The sequence below is a fragment of the Mus caroli genome, unplaced genomic scaffold (genome assembly GCF_978045245.1).
Source record: "Mus caroli unplaced genomic scaffold, Mus_caroli_1 scaffold_2, whole genome shotgun sequence".
Taxonomy (NCBI): domain Eukaryota; kingdom Metazoa; phylum Chordata; class Mammalia; order Rodentia; family Muridae; genus Mus; species Mus caroli.
In genome coordinates, this window is record NW_028227257.1 from 155222214 (window position 1) to 155241203 (window position 18990).

At 45.4% G+C, this 18990-nt stretch overlaps 1 protein-coding gene across 1 annotated transcript; it reads right to left on the bottom strand.

The window, feature by feature from the left end:
- Nucleotides 1–3520: 3520 nt before the first annotated feature.
- LOC110306041 (odorant-binding protein 2a-like) lies at nucleotides 3521–6780 on the bottom strand. Its single transcript, XM_021178237.3, has 7 exons — nucleotides 6490–6780; nucleotides 5842–5975; nucleotides 5567–5637; nucleotides 4991–5101; nucleotides 4300–4401; nucleotides 4014–4040; nucleotides 3521–3833 (listed from the first exon to the last, which is right to left on the bottom strand). Exons 1-6 carry the CDS (start codon nucleotides 6709–6711, stop codon nucleotides 4015–4017), a joined length of 666 nt encoding a protein of 221 aa, XP_021033896.2. The 5' UTR covers nucleotides 6712–6780; the 3' UTR covers nucleotides 3521–3833; nucleotide 4014.
- Between the last annotated feature and the right edge of the window lie 12210 nt (nucleotides 6781–18990).

An 18990-nucleotide genomic window follows, 5' to 3' on the forward strand; every position in this document is an offset into this window, starting at 1 on the left:
ACATGCCCCGCAGTCATAGGGTAGATGCTGGCATGGGATGCTGAGTCTGGAAAGTATTGGGTTTATATACAGTATAGTATAGTTAGCAATTCCCTGAATTCTCAGGGTAAAAGGGAAGTGGAGGGCTGTAACCATTGGGTGGGATGGAAGTGAAGCTGTGGGGAAGGGGGGATAATGGGTGCCTATGTGGGGTTATCAGGAACTAACTAGCTGTGACCTCTGATTACATTTTCTGTATGATTTAAACGTGGGGCCTTAATCTGCTTTGAGTTTGTTATTTCTCTGAGGTCTCAAAGACAGGCACCTGGAGTGCTCATTCCAGGGAGGGCCAGGTTCTGGCATTGCAGAGGAGGAGGAGTCTCAAGCTAGCATCTAGCTCTTTGGATGTTTTATTAAGGGGGTGGGGGTGGGGTTATGGGCAGTGTCATTCTAAGGTGGGGCTGGGTTTCCTTGGATTAGAGACGGGGAGGGAGCCCTCGGCTTGCTGCAGGGGGATGCTTCCCACTGAAGAGAGAGGGCTTCTGTGGGAAAATACACAGAGGCAAACTGTACACAGCACTGGAGTCTCTTTGGTGAGGCTTCCAAGAAACAGGGCAATTAACCACAGAGAGTTAGCATCAGTAATTCGAGGGCTACAGTAAGACAAGCTGCAAAGAAGACTCTGACACCAAGCCAGGTCCTGGAAGAGACAGAAGCCAGCAGCACTGCCTGTGTGATGTTCAAACACTAGCTCCATTTCAAACTGAGTTTGCAAGAACAGTCTAGCAGTCTGCAGGACCCTGTTCTTAGCCCAAGGACTATTCTCCACAGGATGTCCAGACCATGACACTAAGGTCAACCCCATCAGCAGTTGAGCCACTTGTAGCAGTCTACAGGACTACTTGACTCATCTCCCCTTACTGTGCAGCTTTTCCTAAACTTTTAACCAGACAGTCATTCTGCTGCTATAGTCTCACTTCACTGCAGCTCGCTCAGAAAACAAAACAAACAAATATGATAACGCCTTATGCAGGAGAAAATCTCCAAAATTGAGACAGTTGAAATTTGCATCTTCAAGAACTCAATCCTGTTTTCCCCTTTGCAGCAGCTCTCAGACTGGCAGAGGCAGCTACTTCATGCAACAAACGTTGCTATAAATAATATAAGATTGTCCATTTATCTTTTAAGTTAAAATTTTGTCTGGTGATCATTCCTTGGTGGTCTCAAACTCCACAGCACCTGGAAGAGTTTTAGACCAGTGTCACTTGTAAAGAGCATCTTTTGTCGAGCTCCAGGGTCCCAGCTTGTGCACGCTATGTAGAGGGAATTTTGACCATAGTGCTTTGTGTTCCCAGTGGATCTGCCCAGTGCACCTGCCCAGAGGGTATCTTTGAAGCCATGAATGAAAGACACACACGCACTAATTTATTTTTTAAATGCCTTTACTACCTCAAAGGCTGGGCACTCCTAAATCTTTCCCTACTACTCCAGGCCCTATTGGGGAAATGGACCGTGTCGATTTAGCTGAAATCTCACATGACTGGTTGGATTTATTTCCTGCTTTTTGCATCCTATCCTTCTACCCTGAGTCATGGCAAATCTCCTATTTGTCTCTGAATCCTCACACATGCTACTCTAAGTGTCCCATCGTGTGTACAGCCATTGGTCTCTTTATTTATCAATCAAAAACCAACTGGGGACAAGAACCTTTAGCATTTGGGCACAAAAATTCCAAATTGAACCAAAGTGTTAGAACAAGTCTCCAGCAGAGCTGCCACCCATGCTGGGGTGGGCCTTGGTGATATAGCTGTCTTTGAGTCACTTTTGCTTCTGTTAGTAACTGCCACCCATCCCTTGTAAGCAATCCCAGTAAAATTCTGATTCATCAGGATGGGTTTTGGTGGTATCTGGATGGGATTGCTAACTAGAATGTTAGAATTTCTCCAGGAAAAAAAAAATTATCACACAACATTATGTGTCACCAGATGACCATCTGCCTCCTCCTCCTCCTCTTCCTCTTCCTCCTCCTCTTCCTCTTCACTCCTCCCTGACAGAACTGTCCACACAGCCTCCTGTCCTGGATCAGCACTGAGTTTGTTGTATGTGGTTAGTCACTAATGTTGTATAACTGATAAGTTATTTCTTCACAAATGAAATAAGACAATTCAAGACACACACACACACACACACACACACACACACACACACACACACACATAGGTTTATTGGGAAGCTTCTCTCAGGAAAGCCAGTTCACTGGCTCCAAGGAAGGAGGTCAAGGAAGTCAGCACTGGGAAGTAGAGAGGGGAGGTGGAAGAGAAAGAAAAGGCAGGTGCATGTAGAGAGATGGAAACAGGGAATAGAAAAAGAGCAGGAGAACCCAAAATGTCTGGGTTGTATAGGAAAGAGCCTCTGGGTGAAGGACATCCAAGCTTCTGGGCTGGAAAGTTTAGGGTTAGAGACATTATGACAGGTAGGGACTAAGAGGTGCAGAAAGGCCAGGTCTGCTTTGGCAATGTAAAATATGCACCTCAGTCCCTGGTCCCCGGGTCTGAAACTCAGCATCCCAGCCTTTTGTTGATTATAAATGAATAAGGAGCAACATAATCTTCTAAGACTGAGTACTTCCTCCCGACACTGGGCTGTCATTGTAGGGGAGGGTGACTGTGGGCCAAGTCCAGGGAGAGCTGGTTGTTTCATTACTGTCTAAGCTGTGGGACAATCTGGGGTTAAAAATGTGTAGGCCCAGCTGAAGCAGTCTGTGAGACTGAACAGAGCACCTGTGGGCAACTGCTTTGGAGCTTTCCTGGAGGCAGGTTCTGAGGGAGCACCTGAGAGGATGCGGGAATGGACATGTATGCTAGGGATAAATAGATAGATAGATAGATAGATAGATAGATAGATAGATAGATAGATAGATAGATGATAGATAGATAGATAGATAGATAGATAGATAGATAGATCACCAGGAGTTTAGGGGGAAAATAGCCTGTTTTCCTTGGGCAAACTTTTAGGTCCATAATCTTAGCAGGTTGGGGTGGGGATCCCAGAACCAAGGAAAGGGGACTAGTTCCCAACCCCAGGAATAGACAGGTGGGAAACAGGCTGTTGATTGACAGTACGTATCTGGAGTCCATTTGACCTGTGGGAGGAGGATTCAAGTGGATCCCCTGAAGCTTATAAGAGGCAGGCAGATTTCTGAGTTCAAGGCCAGCTTGGTCTACAAAGTGAGTTCCAGGACAGCCAGGGTTATACAGAAAAACCCTGTCTACAAAAAAAAAAAAAAAAAAAAAAAAAAAAAAAAAAAAAAAACTTTTTAAATTTGCAAAAGACTTGCATTTACCAACCTCAAACATCTTCCATTTGAATAATTATTTATTGCTAAGTACCTTAAATAATTGTCTAGTCACCCTCCAAAATTTGTACACCCCCTAGACTCTGTAAAATGCATTTCCCAACCTCAATCATATTCTGTGACCCTCAAGCACTTTCTTAGAAACTTGCCAATGCAAGGCCCTCTGCAGACGCGACTGAGCCAGGGTGATGCTGAAATGCTTTATTAGGAGTAGCTGGGGCTGGGGGCGGGTGAAGCCAAGGTCAAAGGGAAGTCCGTCAGTGAAGGTGAGGAAAACGGTCCAGGGTTAGGGAGCGCCAAGGACTGAGTTGGCTTTAGGGCAGGATCAGCAAGTGCACCCATGATGGGCTGGCTGCTGTACCAATGAGAATACAGCGGAATGGGAGACGCTGGCCAGTGGTCTTCTATCCTGAAGCATTTGTGCAGGTATTGCTGGACAGCCACAGGCAGGAGAGTGACTGTTTCTTACACCTGTGACCTGGCAAGTGTCTGCATGTTCCTGTGTGGGAGAGGTGGCCATGTGGAGAGCAGACTCCAAGGGTTAATGGGGGATCACTACTTGAGTAGACCACTTTTGCACAAGTGGATGAGAAGAATCAAAGCACATGGACCCTCCAACGCCAGAACCCAGGAACGTAGGGTTTCCATGGTAATTCCAGAGGGCCACTTACCTTAGTTACTTAGTTACTCGCAGACACACACTGATCTGTAGAAAGCAAGGACAGGGCATGCGTGAGCTTTTGCATAATGAGCCATCACATCTGCAGCTCAGACCCTCCCAAAGCCAAGACTTGAAGCTGGGCTCTGGTGCCCTTCTGAGGGGGCAATGGTGTTTGAGGGGAGGCAAAAAGACACATGTAACACAGAGTGACACAGACACACAAGGTACCCAGAGGCACACAGGAACAAGCAGAGCAGAGAAACAAGCTGGGTTTGGGAAGCTCATGGTCAGAGCCTTCTCTCACCCAGCTGCTCAGGTACGATGATGTTTTCTTCTCTGAATCCCTTGCTCATTGCAAATTTCTTGAATTCTTCCAGGGCCTCTTGGTTTTTCTCAGAGTTTGTCCCTATGGGGAAAGGGCCAGGTGAGCAGGGCAGCAGTAATGCAGAGCTCTGCAGGGAGCCAGTGACAGAGTCAAGAGCACTGACCAGCACTGGGGCTGCTAACCTGGAGCAGTGAGGACAAGGAGGAGGACCCTGGCAGGGAACATACTGCTCTAGGATGAGGACTCCCAAACACTGAGTACCCCCAAAGCCCTCTGTGAACCTTAAAAGGCCTTCACCATCTCTCCCAGATCTTTAAAAACTCGGGATCTCAGAAGCAAGGGGCTGTCCCCTGACCCTAGGGGGATCCTACCTGCACACTAAGGCCTCTGTCAGGTTATTTAGCTTCATATTGACTGGCACATGGGTGAGATCTCTAGATATGTCATTTTCCAGCACCAGAAGTGGACACCCCTGCTGAATGCTCAGGCACCCAAAGGTCACATAAGCTAGGTCCCCTCCCAGCTGACACACTTTCAATTTAGATCTTACACACTGTCTGGGCAACACGTTGAGTCTCCCCAGTCCCCAGTGCCCATCATGGCTGTTGCTATTTTGATGGCTACTAGAAGCACAGACCGTGGACAAGACACGGGGCCTCTGTTTCCTCACCTATGAGTTTCCCCTTCCGGTGTGACTTCCCATGGCGCTGGCCTTCACAATACAAGATGTAGTAGCCCTTTACAGAAGTCTCCTGAATATAGATGGTCTTCTTGCCCTTGACTAAGATGAACAGAGAAATAGTTCTTAGCATTTCATTTCTTGACACCTTTGGAGGTTTTTCCAAGAAATCATCAGGAACACCTGTGGTTAGTCACACAGGAGAGCCAGGCTGTCCAGCCCAGTGATCTCCAAAACTAGACAGAAGCTATCTTCCAGGACATGGCCAGGTCCTGCTGAGGATTCCAAACAAGGGAAGGGTTGAGAAGGCCGCCAGGCCTGACCCTCCCATCCTTGCTTTTCTGTTCTTAGCAATGCTTACATAAGAGTCAAGAGCTATACTGGAGTGCCTGGGGGTGGGCATGGGAGAACAGTTAGTACCTGGTGCTGAATAACCCATGACCTCTAATATGCGGTACATGGACTATGATGTGGTGGTTGTACTGGGAGCTAAAAAAAAAAAAAAGGCAGGCAGCCTGTTTGCAGGAACTTGCCCCTGCAGGAAAACGTGGGCTACATGGTACTCACAGGCAGTGTACTTGCGAGGCTCATCAGTTTTATGCATCAAAAATTTTTTCATGTGACAATGACCATTGTCCCTGTAAAACAGAAGTCATGCTCAGGTCACTGGGCATATCGCCTGACCAGGCAACTCCGAAGATTTATATCAAGACCATGCCTGAAATTAAGAGGATGGCATGGCAGCAAGCCCCCCTCATAAGCAGGGCATTCAGTAACCTATACCAAGATAAGAATGGGAACGGCAAGAAAGACAACTGCAGAAGCTTGGTGGGGACACTCACCAGAATGTTAGCTGGGCCTCTAAGTTCCCTCCTTCCAGGGCTACTATGGTCATAGGGAACACTTTCATAGGTCTCTTCCCATCTGTGTGATTCCTGTCACATACCATGGCCTGTGTGTACCAGATCCCAGAGAACTGCAGGAGACAGAGCCCAGATTACACCTCAGTCTGTTTCCTATTGTTCCCAGGCTCTAGTGCCTGAGCCTGTAGCCTGAACAGATACTCCAGAGCCTACGGTGCAGCTCTGAAGAGGGCTGACATCACACATCACCACATATGACCACTGTAGATTGAACCCAATCTTGGGCGATCTGGACTAGTGAGAACACAGGTTCTGTGTATGGTCTTAGAAGTCGGGAAGTCAGCCCTGAAGAAGTCCGCTGTCCTAAAAATCACAAGCTATGAAAATTTCTGGTATGGCATGTCACTCAAGCAAAGACCCGTGACATGACCCACTCATTCTCCTACTCCAGGTCAGTGCTCTTGGAGAGGCTCTGCTAATAATGCAGTAGTGTACCTGATCTGACCATTCCATGCGGGGGTGCAGGGTTAAACTCTAGTCTTTAAGAACCCCACTTGAACCGGTGGACCACCACCAACCAGGGTCAGGCCATCTCCTACCACCACCCATTGTCCCTCCCATCCTCACATCCTCCTGGTCATCTGGTGGGGCTTCCTGAGCCTTCAGGATAGCCACCAGCCCCAGCAGCAGGATGGTGAGAAGCAGGCTCTTCATCTCCAGGCACTGGGCTCTCACACAAGGCAGGTCACCTGGGTAGAGTGTGCTCTGGCTCCTCACAAGGTGCCCTTTATATCCCCCATGGACAGGGATGTGTGCCCACTTGGCACTAGCCATGTCCCTCCTGTCCATCTCTCATGGCCAAACACACATCCATCATGGAGCTGAAGGTTGTTGTTGTTGGGATCTGATGAATATCAACTCAGTGTCACCTGCAGATAAAGAAAGACACACAATGCTCTGGAAGGTCTGCGCCACCCAAGTGCTGTGCTCACAAAGGACCCTGGGGAATGAGCAACTTAGGTGGAGGGGGAGGGCCAGGCTTCTCTTCACACACCTGCCCTGCATCTGCCCATGGCTGCCCTGAGCTATGCTCCCTGAGATCTGGCCTCTGATCTCCTGCTGCTGAGAACTAGGCTGAGTTTCACAACCAGAGACCATCTTCTGGGTCCCAGATGGCTTGGCCCCTGCCTGGGGACTCACCTCATTGTCCCTTCCCTGCATGGATGCCCCACCAGGACTTCCCTGTAAGTGGGGTCACAAAACATCATCAAGGTAGACCCCCTGCCACTAGGGAATACCATGACCCCTGACCCACTTCATCCTGCAATGAGGCCAGTCGTGCTCTCTACAGAGCACTTCTTACTCTCAGATGCCTTGGTCCTTTTTCACAAACCGGCCAAGGCCCATCTACTGAACCACCAAGTAGAGTTCACTTTTCCTACATCTCACTTATAAGTTGGCTGCATGAAGAATTCCAGCCAAGCATTAGGGTCATGAGTATGTGTCCCCTAAATGAATCAGTGAAAGGGTTCATGTCTGTGACTTCAGGGGGTTCATGCCCAACAAGGGGACTTGATCTTTTGTTGCTCCCTTCTCTGAGGGCCCACTGACAGGATGTTTGCAGAGCCGGGACTGCCCTGATACAACTGAGGTCCATATGTGTTCATTTCTTGCCATCTTGTGCTATATGATGTATGGAGAGCCAGGCTCCATCACACCTGAGCTCCTATTGAACTTTATCTCTCCTGGGTTCACAGCCTCCCAGCAGGTTCTTTTCCTCATTAGCCTTGAACACCCCTTTGGTTTAAACATGGACAATGCAACAAATGTGTCCAGAGTTTATTATGACTGTATTATTTCTCTATGGACCTCAACCCAGCTAGGTAATCAGCAGGAATTTGTTTTTCACTCCTGAACATGCAATTCCTGGGCCCAGCCACCTTTCCTGAAACCCAACTGACCTAGACCCTGGAAACAAGTTTGGTCCCACAATAGCTTTTGCGCCTCTCTGGACCAAGATAAAGAAGCTTCTAGAATCTATAAACAGTATTAATGAACTCTCTATGACAGGTTCTGGATTGTGCCTCCTAAGGTCCTACCATACACCAGTCCTTTCCCCAGAAACCCTGCACCGTGGAAGGCGCTGCTGATCAGGAAGCATCAACCACCTGGTGGGAGAGGAGGGCTACTGCTTTTAGGACCAGGGCTAGCATTTCCATGTCTGTGGAGCACCCTCAGTGCTCCTGACATGTTTTCCTCCTCTTGCATGCATGAACCACTTATCTAAGCCACTTAGCATGTAGGTACACATGCTTCAATCCTTGAGACAGGAGGGGAACAACACACCCATGCTTGGGAAAGCCTGGACTCTGGCAGTGCTCTGAGTGTCAGTGAAGTCCTCTGGGTGCCTGCCATTGCCCACCTCTCCTGGCTGTGGTCAGCCTCTGAATGTTCCCAGCTCCCCCACTGTTAGCAGGCAGCAGTGAAGTTAAAGTGACAACAGACATTAATTGGAACAGGTAAATTGCAGGAATTTTTTTCCTGCAAATACATGAGCAAATATCTCCCCCGCTCAGATGGGCACCAAGCAAAAACCAACCTATGACTCCACCAATTTCCATCTTAGAATACCTGAGAGTTTTTTGAGTTCATTTCCAGAGCCTGGATGACTCCAAAGCAGACTTACTACAATAAAGTCTCACCCAGCATGGATGATGACTTCTTTATCCTTTCTCCAATGAAACCTTTCACAGTTCATGTTCTCTAACATGGTCTGAGGCCAGGAGGTCACATGGAATTAGGTCAGAATTCCTTATGGGGGTGGAAGGTACAGGAGAAAATGACTAGAATCTCAGAGGTGGAACTCTGAGATTCTCCCAACACCTCCTTCTAAGGCTGAGTATTAACAGTCCACCGGTAGATCTGGACAGTCCCTTGTAAGTAGTTACAGTTGCCCTGATGAAGATAATAGTCACTAAGATAAGAGAATAGCTGTGTGCATGGAGGACAGTGCCCAACTCTAAATAGGGGTGGTGCCACCGATGGTGGACAGGATCTGGAACTTGAAGTTATATTCTACTGAGGAGAGGTGCTCTCTGCAAACAGAAGTACAGATACCAGGGCCACCCTTGAGAGATGGTAAGTTACGACAATAAAGCTTTCTGTCCCCAGTGCTTCATGGCCTGAATTATTTCCCTGGGGTATTCCATTACACTGTGGTAGCAGGTGCTGCCTTCTGCTAGTCATCTTCCTCTTCTCCCTTGTCTCTGATTCTCAGTGAGGTCCCAGTTGCTTGGTGCTGCTCACTTGTAGGTGCTCACTGGAGAGCCAGTGTCTGAGCTTTGCATAGTATTTACATGAAATGAAACCTTGATGGTTGCTGCTGCAGCCCCGAGCTGGCCTGAGCTGAGACACATCTAGAAAGCATGAGACAAATGAGTGTCTATGAAGACCACAAACCACCTGAAAAGTGGGTTACAACTTGCTCCATGGCTGTCAGGCCAAGACTGAGTCTCCTACAGCTTGAAGCCCAGTTGTGGAATATAGACGCAAACCCTAAAGAGTCTGTGTCAAGGTAGACCCTGACTCAAGGTACTGATGGACAAAGCTCTGATTTCCCCAAGCTGTGCTAGATACTTCCTGACACACTGACACCCAGTTAAGTGCCTCTGTCTCCACTTTCTGTTTCTCTGGCACACAGTCTTGAAGAGCAGGTATGAAGTTATGAACACACTGTCACGTGTGGATCTGAAGCCCTATTTTCAGAGGCTCTGCAGAACGAAGCCATGGCTGGTAGCAATTAGTCACTGAGAGGGTCTCCTTCAACTGCATCTCATTCTAACCCTTTGTCCCTTCTCTCTGCTACCTTGATACCATGAGATGGCCAGCTCCTCCCCTGAACCTTCTCTGCCATGATGCTCTGAGTCACCATAGGCCCACAGCCATGAGACCAATCAATCATAGGCAGAACTTCTGAAAGTGGGAGCCACAATCAATGCTTCCTCCCTTCTCGTTGTTCTCTGGTGTGTTTAACCCAGTGATGGAAACCTGGCTAACACACCCTCAGTCTGCAGGAATGGAAACTGATAGGATAATGGGTCTGGGCTTTTCCTCCCCCCTTGAGATAACATGGAATATTCCAGCCTGGCACTCAGGAAGGGCCAAATCCAAGTTGCTCACAATGCTATCTGCTTCATTAAAATACATTTATCAAATGCAATTTAGTTTCTGACAAAAGTACAAAAGCAATTCACCATCCATCCCTTGGCACTGCATCAGTTGCCAGCCACAGGCAGGTCAGCCAGCAGACCTTGACTAGAGCCTGAGTGTTCCCTTCCAAGTCAGCTCTGACAGGATTACAGGCCTCAATTTCCTGTTGGTCTTGAAGCAATGAGAGGAAAACAAAGAAAGGATTGTCATGATCTGGGTGGCAAGGCAGTTCTGAGATCTGTCAGCAAGGGACAACCCTGTAAAAGGAAATTAGTGGGCTGACTTCTCACACTTAGAACAGCTTTGTAGGTAGGTAGGACGCGGCTGACTGGACAGAAAAACAAGTGATGCATTGAGAAGCATTTCAAGTTACATGAACAACACTTGTGTCGGCGAGGAAAACTCAACCCTTAACATCAGGTACACAAACCAACGGTGGACACGAGCAATGTACTTGAACAGAGATGACCAAAGATGCCATGTGTCTGGCAGGAAGCTCACAGGCACATGGGAACATTTCAGCCACCAGCAAAGCAGACACCACACACCCAAGACAACAACCAGGCATATTTAGATAATAGCAACTCAGGTGCACAGCTGCAGGAAGACAATGTGTATAAATATATTTTGGAAAACCATTTGTGATTTTTTTTTCTGTTGCTATACATACTAAATATATGGTCTAGCATTTTCTTTCAGGTATACATTCCAAAGTGCAAGCATAGGATTATACTACTACCAGCACCTGGGAAGCTAAGGCAGGACCATCCCCATGAGTTCAAGGCCAGCCTGAGCTGCACGGTAAGGCCTTGTCTCAAGAAAACAAAACACTTATATTAAAACTCTTCCCACTAATTAGACAGAATGAACAGAGCACACAAGCCCCTGGAGCTCAAAGTCACCTGAGCAGTTGTGGGTGGAAGAGCTGAGATTCCATTCAGGGTGTGCTGGCCACACCCTCACTGTAACTAGAGGGCTTTGGAGAGCTTTGATCATCCTCACACCATATTCCCCTGCACAGAGATCCCAGGATGCAGGATGATAGAGCAAGCTCCAGCAGAGTAGCATGGAGTGGCCTCACTCTACCTGACATACAGAACAGCCATGAAGCCTCAGGGAAATCTCAGCAGCTCAGTGAAGTGGGACTAGGTCTCTCTTGCTATCAGAAAGGTCAGACTTCTCCAATGGATGGACCCAGAGTTCAGGGAGTGGAAGCAAAGCCAGGCAGGTCTGGAATGCAGAGCCTCTCAGGGTGGGGGCATCTTGCTCAGAACACTTTCCAGGTCACCATCCCTGGTCAGAGCTGTGTCACTGAACTTCAAACTTCTTGGTGTCCTCCACTCTCCCTGTCCCCTGCATGCTCTCCCCCCTGCTCCTCCTCTCTCTGCAGTAGGGAACTGTTCAGGCAGCTTCCTGAAGTGTGTCCGTTTTGACGTGGATGTGGTTGATGCTGATGGTGCAGGAGCTCCTGTGATGATAAGTGTGTGGTCTTCTGTTTGTGGGCTCCAGAAAAAACGAAGCTGCCCTCCATGTTCCTGATACATTTCACAGACAGAGGATGCCTGAGCCCTGTGGAGAGGGGCAGCCCATCTTCAGACACTCCAACCCCTGAGATTTCTTGGTATGAGCCAACTACCTTATCCAAAATCACTGCAGACACGGGTTGTTAACTTTGAACCTGGCCTTACCATTGAGTCATGGCCAAACGCTGGCCAGTTACTTAAGTGACAGGAATTTTGACAGCTCCTTAGTCACCCATAAGTTAAGGCACTTCAGCCCCTTTCATCCTTCGGCGGATCAGTTAGGTTTGGGAGACTGCCAAGCTGCAATCGTCTATTTCTGCGATCCCATCCTCACTCCTTAGTGATTGTCATTCTGAAGCAACCCGCGTGTATTCTATCTCTGTCTGTGTTATGTGTCTCAGCCTTGCTACAATCCTACTTATTAAAGAATTACCCAGGATGCAAAATGAGAGATCCAAAGCTGTCTCTGTGAAACTGTGAGTGGTGGGATTCTGGGTGACAAGGCAAGAGAAGGGAAGCACCTAAGAGTTGCAGGAGGGGTGACTGTCACCCCTCCTTACGCTCTGCTCTCCATCCACTCACCTTTTCTTCCCTCCACTGTTCTTCTCATCCATTCATTCATTGATAACTCATTCACTACATACCACCCATCCCCAGATCACTCTCATTCATTCAGCAATCCTATCCACCTGTACCTACAAATTCACCTATGCATCCATCCATTATTGATCAACACTGATAAATATTATCGTGACTATGTGTCCATACCTCCATTTTTCCTAATGGCATTCATTGTAAGTCTGATATTTTACACATTACCGTTGACTTTGACCCCTGAGCCTGATTGTCATCACAGCCCAGCACCAAGACAGTTACAGGGGAGATATTTTCTATGGGGGACTCATCATTTCCTACAGTGACCTTCATGAATGGCTTAAGGTGTGTTCCTCCCTTTCTGATGCCTGTCTGCCCTCCCTGTGGCATATATGGCCCACCAACTGTCATAGATCCTGACCACCCCACTACCACTGTGAAGGAGCCTCACTCCCAGGGCACCGGAACCTTTTCCTAGTTCATTCTCTCAGCCTCTATCCCTGTGCCAAAGGAGGGGTGAGAACATGTGAAGGTGTCCTTTGATTCCAAATCCTTCTGCTCTTTTTAGCAGAGAGAGAGTTAAGGGTCAGACTGAGATGTCCCCTGAAACCAGAACCTTGGTCCCCCTGCACTAGTGAAAGCTCAAATTCTAGACTCACGTCCTGCTCCTTCCAGGCAGGGGCTAAGGAATCTTGGGAAATGAAGCCACAAGGCAGAGGCTGATGGTGAAGGGCAGAGCCTTCATCTCCAGGCTCTATTCAAGGATAAGTAAGTAACAAATAGGGACATCAGTAATGGAAAATGAAGGGATCATTCTGGTTTTAGCATGGTATTACATGTTAACAGAATAAGAGAGGATGAAGTATAAAACTAATTTGACAACCTATATAATAGCCACTGATTCTTTAGAAGAACCAGTGTTGACACAGGGCAATGTCATTGTGCCCCTAGAGTATAGCAAGGCACCAGGGCTCCTGCCTGTAATGTTGGCATCTGGGAGGCTGAGGTAGGACCATCCCCATGAGTTCAAGGCCAGTCTGAGCTACATGGCAAGGCCATGTCTCTACACAATAAAACACTAACTATTGACAATCTTCGTATTAATATTCTGACCTGATAGGTAACTACTTCACTAGTAAATTCAATTAAGGAAGTAATTTCAATAATCTTTGCATATTTCAAATGTAAGTTTATAAATTGCAAGGACTTGTTGGAGCTAAAACAACCTTTATACAAAGTCTGAAAAGGACATCAGTGGTATTAAAGTGCTGCAGGATCATTCCTATTGCGAGTGCACGAACCAGGGCCACCATATGTGGAGTGCAGAAGACCATGCAGGGGACTGGAGAAGTGACTAGGTAGTTAAGGGCCTGTACTGGTCTTGTGACTTACAACTGCTTTTAACTGCAACTTCAGGGAATCCAACACAATTTTTCTGGACTTCAAAGGCACCCACATTCATGTGCATATACCCAGACAGACACACTGCTCTAGATCAAAAAGAAAAAAAATCACACTCAAAAAGAATAGATGGTGGAATATAATCAAACTTAGAACTGAAATCAATAAAATAGAAACAAACAAAACACAAAAGAATAAATGAAACTAAGAGTTGGTGTGTTGAGAAATAAATAGCATTGACAAATCTTATCCAAATCAACTAAAAGGCAGAGAAAAGAATATCCAAATTAACCCAATTGGAAATAAAAAGTAGAACATAACATCAGACATTGGAGGAATCCAGAGGATCATCAGGATATACTTTAAAACCTGTGCTCCATTCAATTGGAAAATGTAAAATAAATTGATAATTTTCTAGATACAGACCACTTTCCAAAGTTCAATCAATATCAGATAATCAATTTAAACAGACCTATAACCCCTAATGATAGAGAAGCAGTCATTAAAAGTCTCCCAATCATGCCAGCAGGAGGTGACGGTGCCTATAGGAGGCAGAGGCAGACTGATCTCTGTGAGACTGAGGCCAGCCTGGTCTACAGAGCAACTTCTAGGACAGCCAGAGCTGCATAGAGAAAGAAATTCTGTCTTGAAAATAGGTCTCCAAAAAAAAAATAAATAAAATTTAAAATCTCAGGGCATTAGTGCAGAATTCTACTTGTCTAGACCTTCAAAGAAGAGTTAATGCCAATACTCCTCAAATTAGCCCACAAAATACAAGTAGAAGGGACATTGACCATTTCATCTTACACTGATACCCAAACCACATAAAGACCCAATAAGAAAGAGAATTACAGACTGATCTCCCTTATGAATATACATACAAAAATATTCAATAAAATGCATGCAAACCAAATCCAAGCACACATCAAAAAGATCATCCATCATGATCAAGTAGACTTCATCCCAGAGATGCAGGGATGATGTTTCAATATATGAAAATCAATAAATGTAATCCACCATATAAATAAACTGAAAGACAAAACCCACATGATCATCTCATTAGATGCAATAAGATGGCCTTTGACAGCATCCAACATCCCTTCATGATAAAAGACTTGGAATGAGTAGGAATATAAGGGACATATCTCAACATAATAAAGGCAATTTACAGCAAGCCCATAACCAAAATGAACTTAAATGGAGAGAAACACAAAGCAATTCTACTAAAATTAGGAACAAGACAAAGTTGTCCAATCTCTCCATATCTGTTGAAATCTTGAAGCCTTAGCTAGAGCACTAGACAATTGAAGGAGATCAAATGGATACAAATTGGAAAGAAAAAAAGTCTAAGTATCTTTATTTGCAGATTATATGCAAATAGTATGCAGAAATGACCCCAAAAATTCCACCAGGAAACTGCTACAGCTGATAAACACTTTCAGCAACATAATTGGATACAAAATTAACTCATAAAAATCAATAGCCCTGCTCTGTACAAATGACAAATATAACAAGAAAGAAATCAGGGGAACAACTTTTGACAATAGCCTCGAATAATACAAAGTATCTTGGTTAACTCTAACCAAGCAACTGAAAGATCTGTACAACAAAATCTTTAATTCTTCAAAGAAAGAAATTGAAGATACCAGAAGAGAAAGACCTCCAATGCTCGTGGATTGGTGGGATTAACATACTAAAAATGACTATCCTCTCCAAAGCAATCTACAGATTCAGCACGGTCCCCATCAAAATTTCAATACAATTCTTCCCAGAACTTGAAAGGTCAATTTTCCGCTTCATATAGAAACACAAAAATCTCAGGATGGCTAAGATAATCCTGAATAATAAAAGATTTATGGAGGATTCACCATCTCTGATTTCCAGTTGTACCACAGTGAAATAGTAATAAAAACAGTGTGGTATTGGCACATATTTATCAATGGAATCAAATAGAAAATCCCATATTTAAATCCATATAACTATGAATACCTAATTTTTGATGAGACTAGAAATACAAACTGGAGAGGTGGGGAAACGTCTTCAACAAATGGTGCTGATCTAACGGGATGCCTGCATGTACAAGAATCCTAACGGATCCATATCTATCATCCTGCACAAAACTCAAGTCCAAGTGGATCAATAAAGACCTCAACATAAAACCAGATACACTGAACCTGAAAGAAGAGAAAGCTGGGAATAGCCTGGGAGACAACTTCCTGAACAGAGCATCCTAGCTCATACACTAAGGTTAATAATCCATATCTGGGATCTATGAAACTTTGCTTCTGAAGGCAAAGGACGCTGTCAATCTGACAAAGAAGCAACTTATATAATGGGAAAAGATTTCCACCATCTCTACACCCAATAGACAGTTAATATCCAAAATATACAAAGAACTACAAGAAAGGTGGGAGCTCCCCTTTTCTGAAGAGAAAGGGAGGAGAAGTGGATGAAGAGAAGGAAAGGTGGGGGAGGAGAGTGCGAGAAGGGGAACTGTGGTTGGGATGTAAAATAATTAATCTAAGAAAGAGGACACCTGAAAAAATTTTAAAGTAGGGCATAGATCTAAACAGAGAACTTTCTTTTTTTTAATTTTTAATATTTTTATTACATATTTTCCTCAGTTACATTTCCAATGCTATCCCAAAAGTCCCCCCTAGTGCCCCCCACTTCCCTACCCACCCATTCCCATTCTTTTGGCCCTGGCATTCCCCTATATTGGGGCATATAAAGTTTGCAAGTCCAATGGGCCTCTCTTTCCAGTGATGGCCGACTAGGCCATCTTTCGATACATATGCAGCTAGAGACAAGAGCTCTGGGGTTCTGGTTAGTACATCATGTTGTTCCGACAATAGGGTTGCAGATCCCTTTAGCTCCTTGGGTACTTTCTCTAGCTTCTCCATTGGGAGCCCTGTGATCCATCCAATAGCTGACTGTGAACATCCACTCCTGTGTTTGCTAGGCCCCGGCATTGTCTCACAAGAGACAGCTATATTTGGGTCCTTTCAGCAAAATCTTGCTAGTGTATGCAATGGTGTCAGCGTTTAGAAGCTGATTATGGGATGGATCCCTGGATACGGCAGTCTCTAAATGGTCCATCCTTTCATCACAGCTACGAACTTTGTCTCTGTAACTCCTTCCCTGGGTGTTTTGTTCCCAATTCTAAGAAGGGGCACAGTGTCCACACTTTGGTCTTCATTCTTCTTGAGTTTCATGCGTTTAGTAAATTTTCTTATATCTTGGGTATCCTAAGTTTTGGGCTAATATCCACTTATCAGTGAATACATATTGTGTGAGTTCTTTTGTGATTGTGTTACTTCACTCAAGATGATGCCCTCCAGGTCCATCCATTTGGCTAGGAATTTCATAAATTCATTCTTTTTAATAGCTGAGTAGTACTCCATTGTGTAAATGTACCATAATTTCTGTATCCATTCCTCTGTTGAGGGACATCTGGGTTCTTTCCAGCTTCTGGCTATTATAAATAGGGCTGCTATGAACACAATGAGAACTTTCAATTAAGGAGACTCAAATGGTGGAGAAACACTTAAAGAAAAGCCTCCAAACGTTGACACCATTGCACATAGTAGCAAAATTTTGCTGATAGGACCCTGATATAGCTGTCTCTAGTGAGACTACCCCGGGGCCTGGCAAACACATAAGTGGATGCTCACAGTCAGCTATTGGATGGATCACAGGGCCCCCAATGGAGGAGCTAGAGAAAGCACCCAAGGAGCTAAAGGGATCTGCAACCCTATAGGTGGAACAACATTATGAACTAATCAGTACCCAGGAGCTCTTGACTCTAGCTGCATATGTATCAAAAGATGGCCTAGTCGGCCATCACTGGAAAGAGAGGCCCATTGGACTTGCAAACTTTATATGCCCCAATACAGGGGAATGCCAGGGCCAAGAAGTGGGAGTGGGTGGGTAGGGGAGTGGTGGGGGGAGGGTATGAGGGACTTTTGGGATAGCACTGGAAATGTAAATGAGGAAAATACCTAATAAAAGAAAAAGAGAAAAAGAAAAGAAAAATGTTCAACTTCCTTAGACATCATAGAAATACAATTCAAAACTACTTCGAGATTTGATCTTACACCTGTCAGAATGGTTGCAATCAACAGAACAAATGAGAGCTCATGCTGGGAGGATGTGGAGAGAGAGGAAGATCCACCCATTGCTGGTGTGAGTGCAAACTGGCACAGCCACTGTGGAAATCAGCGTGGTGGTTCCTCAGGAAGATGAGAATGGATCCACTTCAATATCCAGCGATATCACTCTCAGACATATATCCAAGAGATTCTTCATCCTACCACAGGGACACTTAATGCTCTGTTTATAATAACCAGACATTGCAAACAACCCAGGTATCCCTCAGCAGGAGAATGGATACAGAAAATATGGTACAATAGAGTATTACTCCTCCATTAAAAATGATACGATGTGTCTGTGGGCCACAGTGCCACAGAGGGCCATGTTGATGCCCAATGCCTATGTTACCGCTGGAACCATGTGCAAGTCCATGCTCCATGCTCCTGCTGACTGTAAGGGCAAGGAAGCCACTTTTGCCATGATATCAATGAATGTAGATGCACAGTTGAGACATAGAAGGTTCTGTGACAACCCTACCTCCCCCTCCCAAGAAAGAAGCAGCCTAGGCAGAAAGCGACTGAAGAGAACTCTTAGAAATTGTGATAAAGATGCTGAAGGGTAGTTCTGCCCAGCTGATGTTTCTGGTGGATGGGTAAGGACTCAATTATCTTTAAGGGACTGGCCAGTGGAAGTTTGACCATGCTTGAGTATATGGGCAACATAAATCAGACTCCTCCTCCTCCTCCTCCTTCAGGGTGGGAAGGTCAAAAGGAAGAGGGAGTTGTGATCTGGGTTCATGCTGTGATGTTTCCAAATAATCAATAAAAATATTATGTATTTTTAAAATGACATCATGAAATTTGACTAAATGGAAAGAACTAGGAAAAAGAGCATCCTGAGTGAGTTATTCCAGAAAAACAAACATGGTTTGTATTCACAATATGTGGATATTAGCAGTGAAGTCATTGATAACCAAGAAATAATCCATAGAGCCACAGGGGCTAGGTAAGGGACTTTAGGGAACAAAGAATCTTGTTAGGAAAGGAAAATAAAAAGAGAGTTATGGATTGGGGGCTGCAATGGAAGAGTCAAGTGGGAAGTGATGGAGAGAGGGGGTTGTGGGAGGAAATGCAGGGAGAGACAACTGAAATTAAGGGGCGTCTAAGGGGTAGTATGGAAACTTCCTAAAATGTGTACATATATGAAGATAATTAACAAAACCGTTAGATAATGGAGGAGGCAGAGCCCCAGATGGCCATCTCTTGTCACCAAACAAAACTTCCACTATTGTGATTGGGTCACATCTAAT

Bases quoted from the DNA above. Each gene is read 5' to 3' on its own strand.
- LOC110306041 (XM_021178237.3), bottom strand. From the start codon at position 6,711: ATGGACAGGAGGGACATGGCTAGTGCCAAGTGGGCACACATCCCTGTC. The intron at 5,638-5,841 runs GTGAGTGTCCCC...TCTGTTTTACAG, and splicing joins GAGGCCCAGCTAACATTCTG to GGACAATGGTCATTGTCACA. The intron at 5,102-5,566 runs GTGAGTACCATG...TGTTCATCTTAG, and splicing joins GCCTCGCAAGTACACTGCCT to TCAAGGGCAAGAAGACCATC.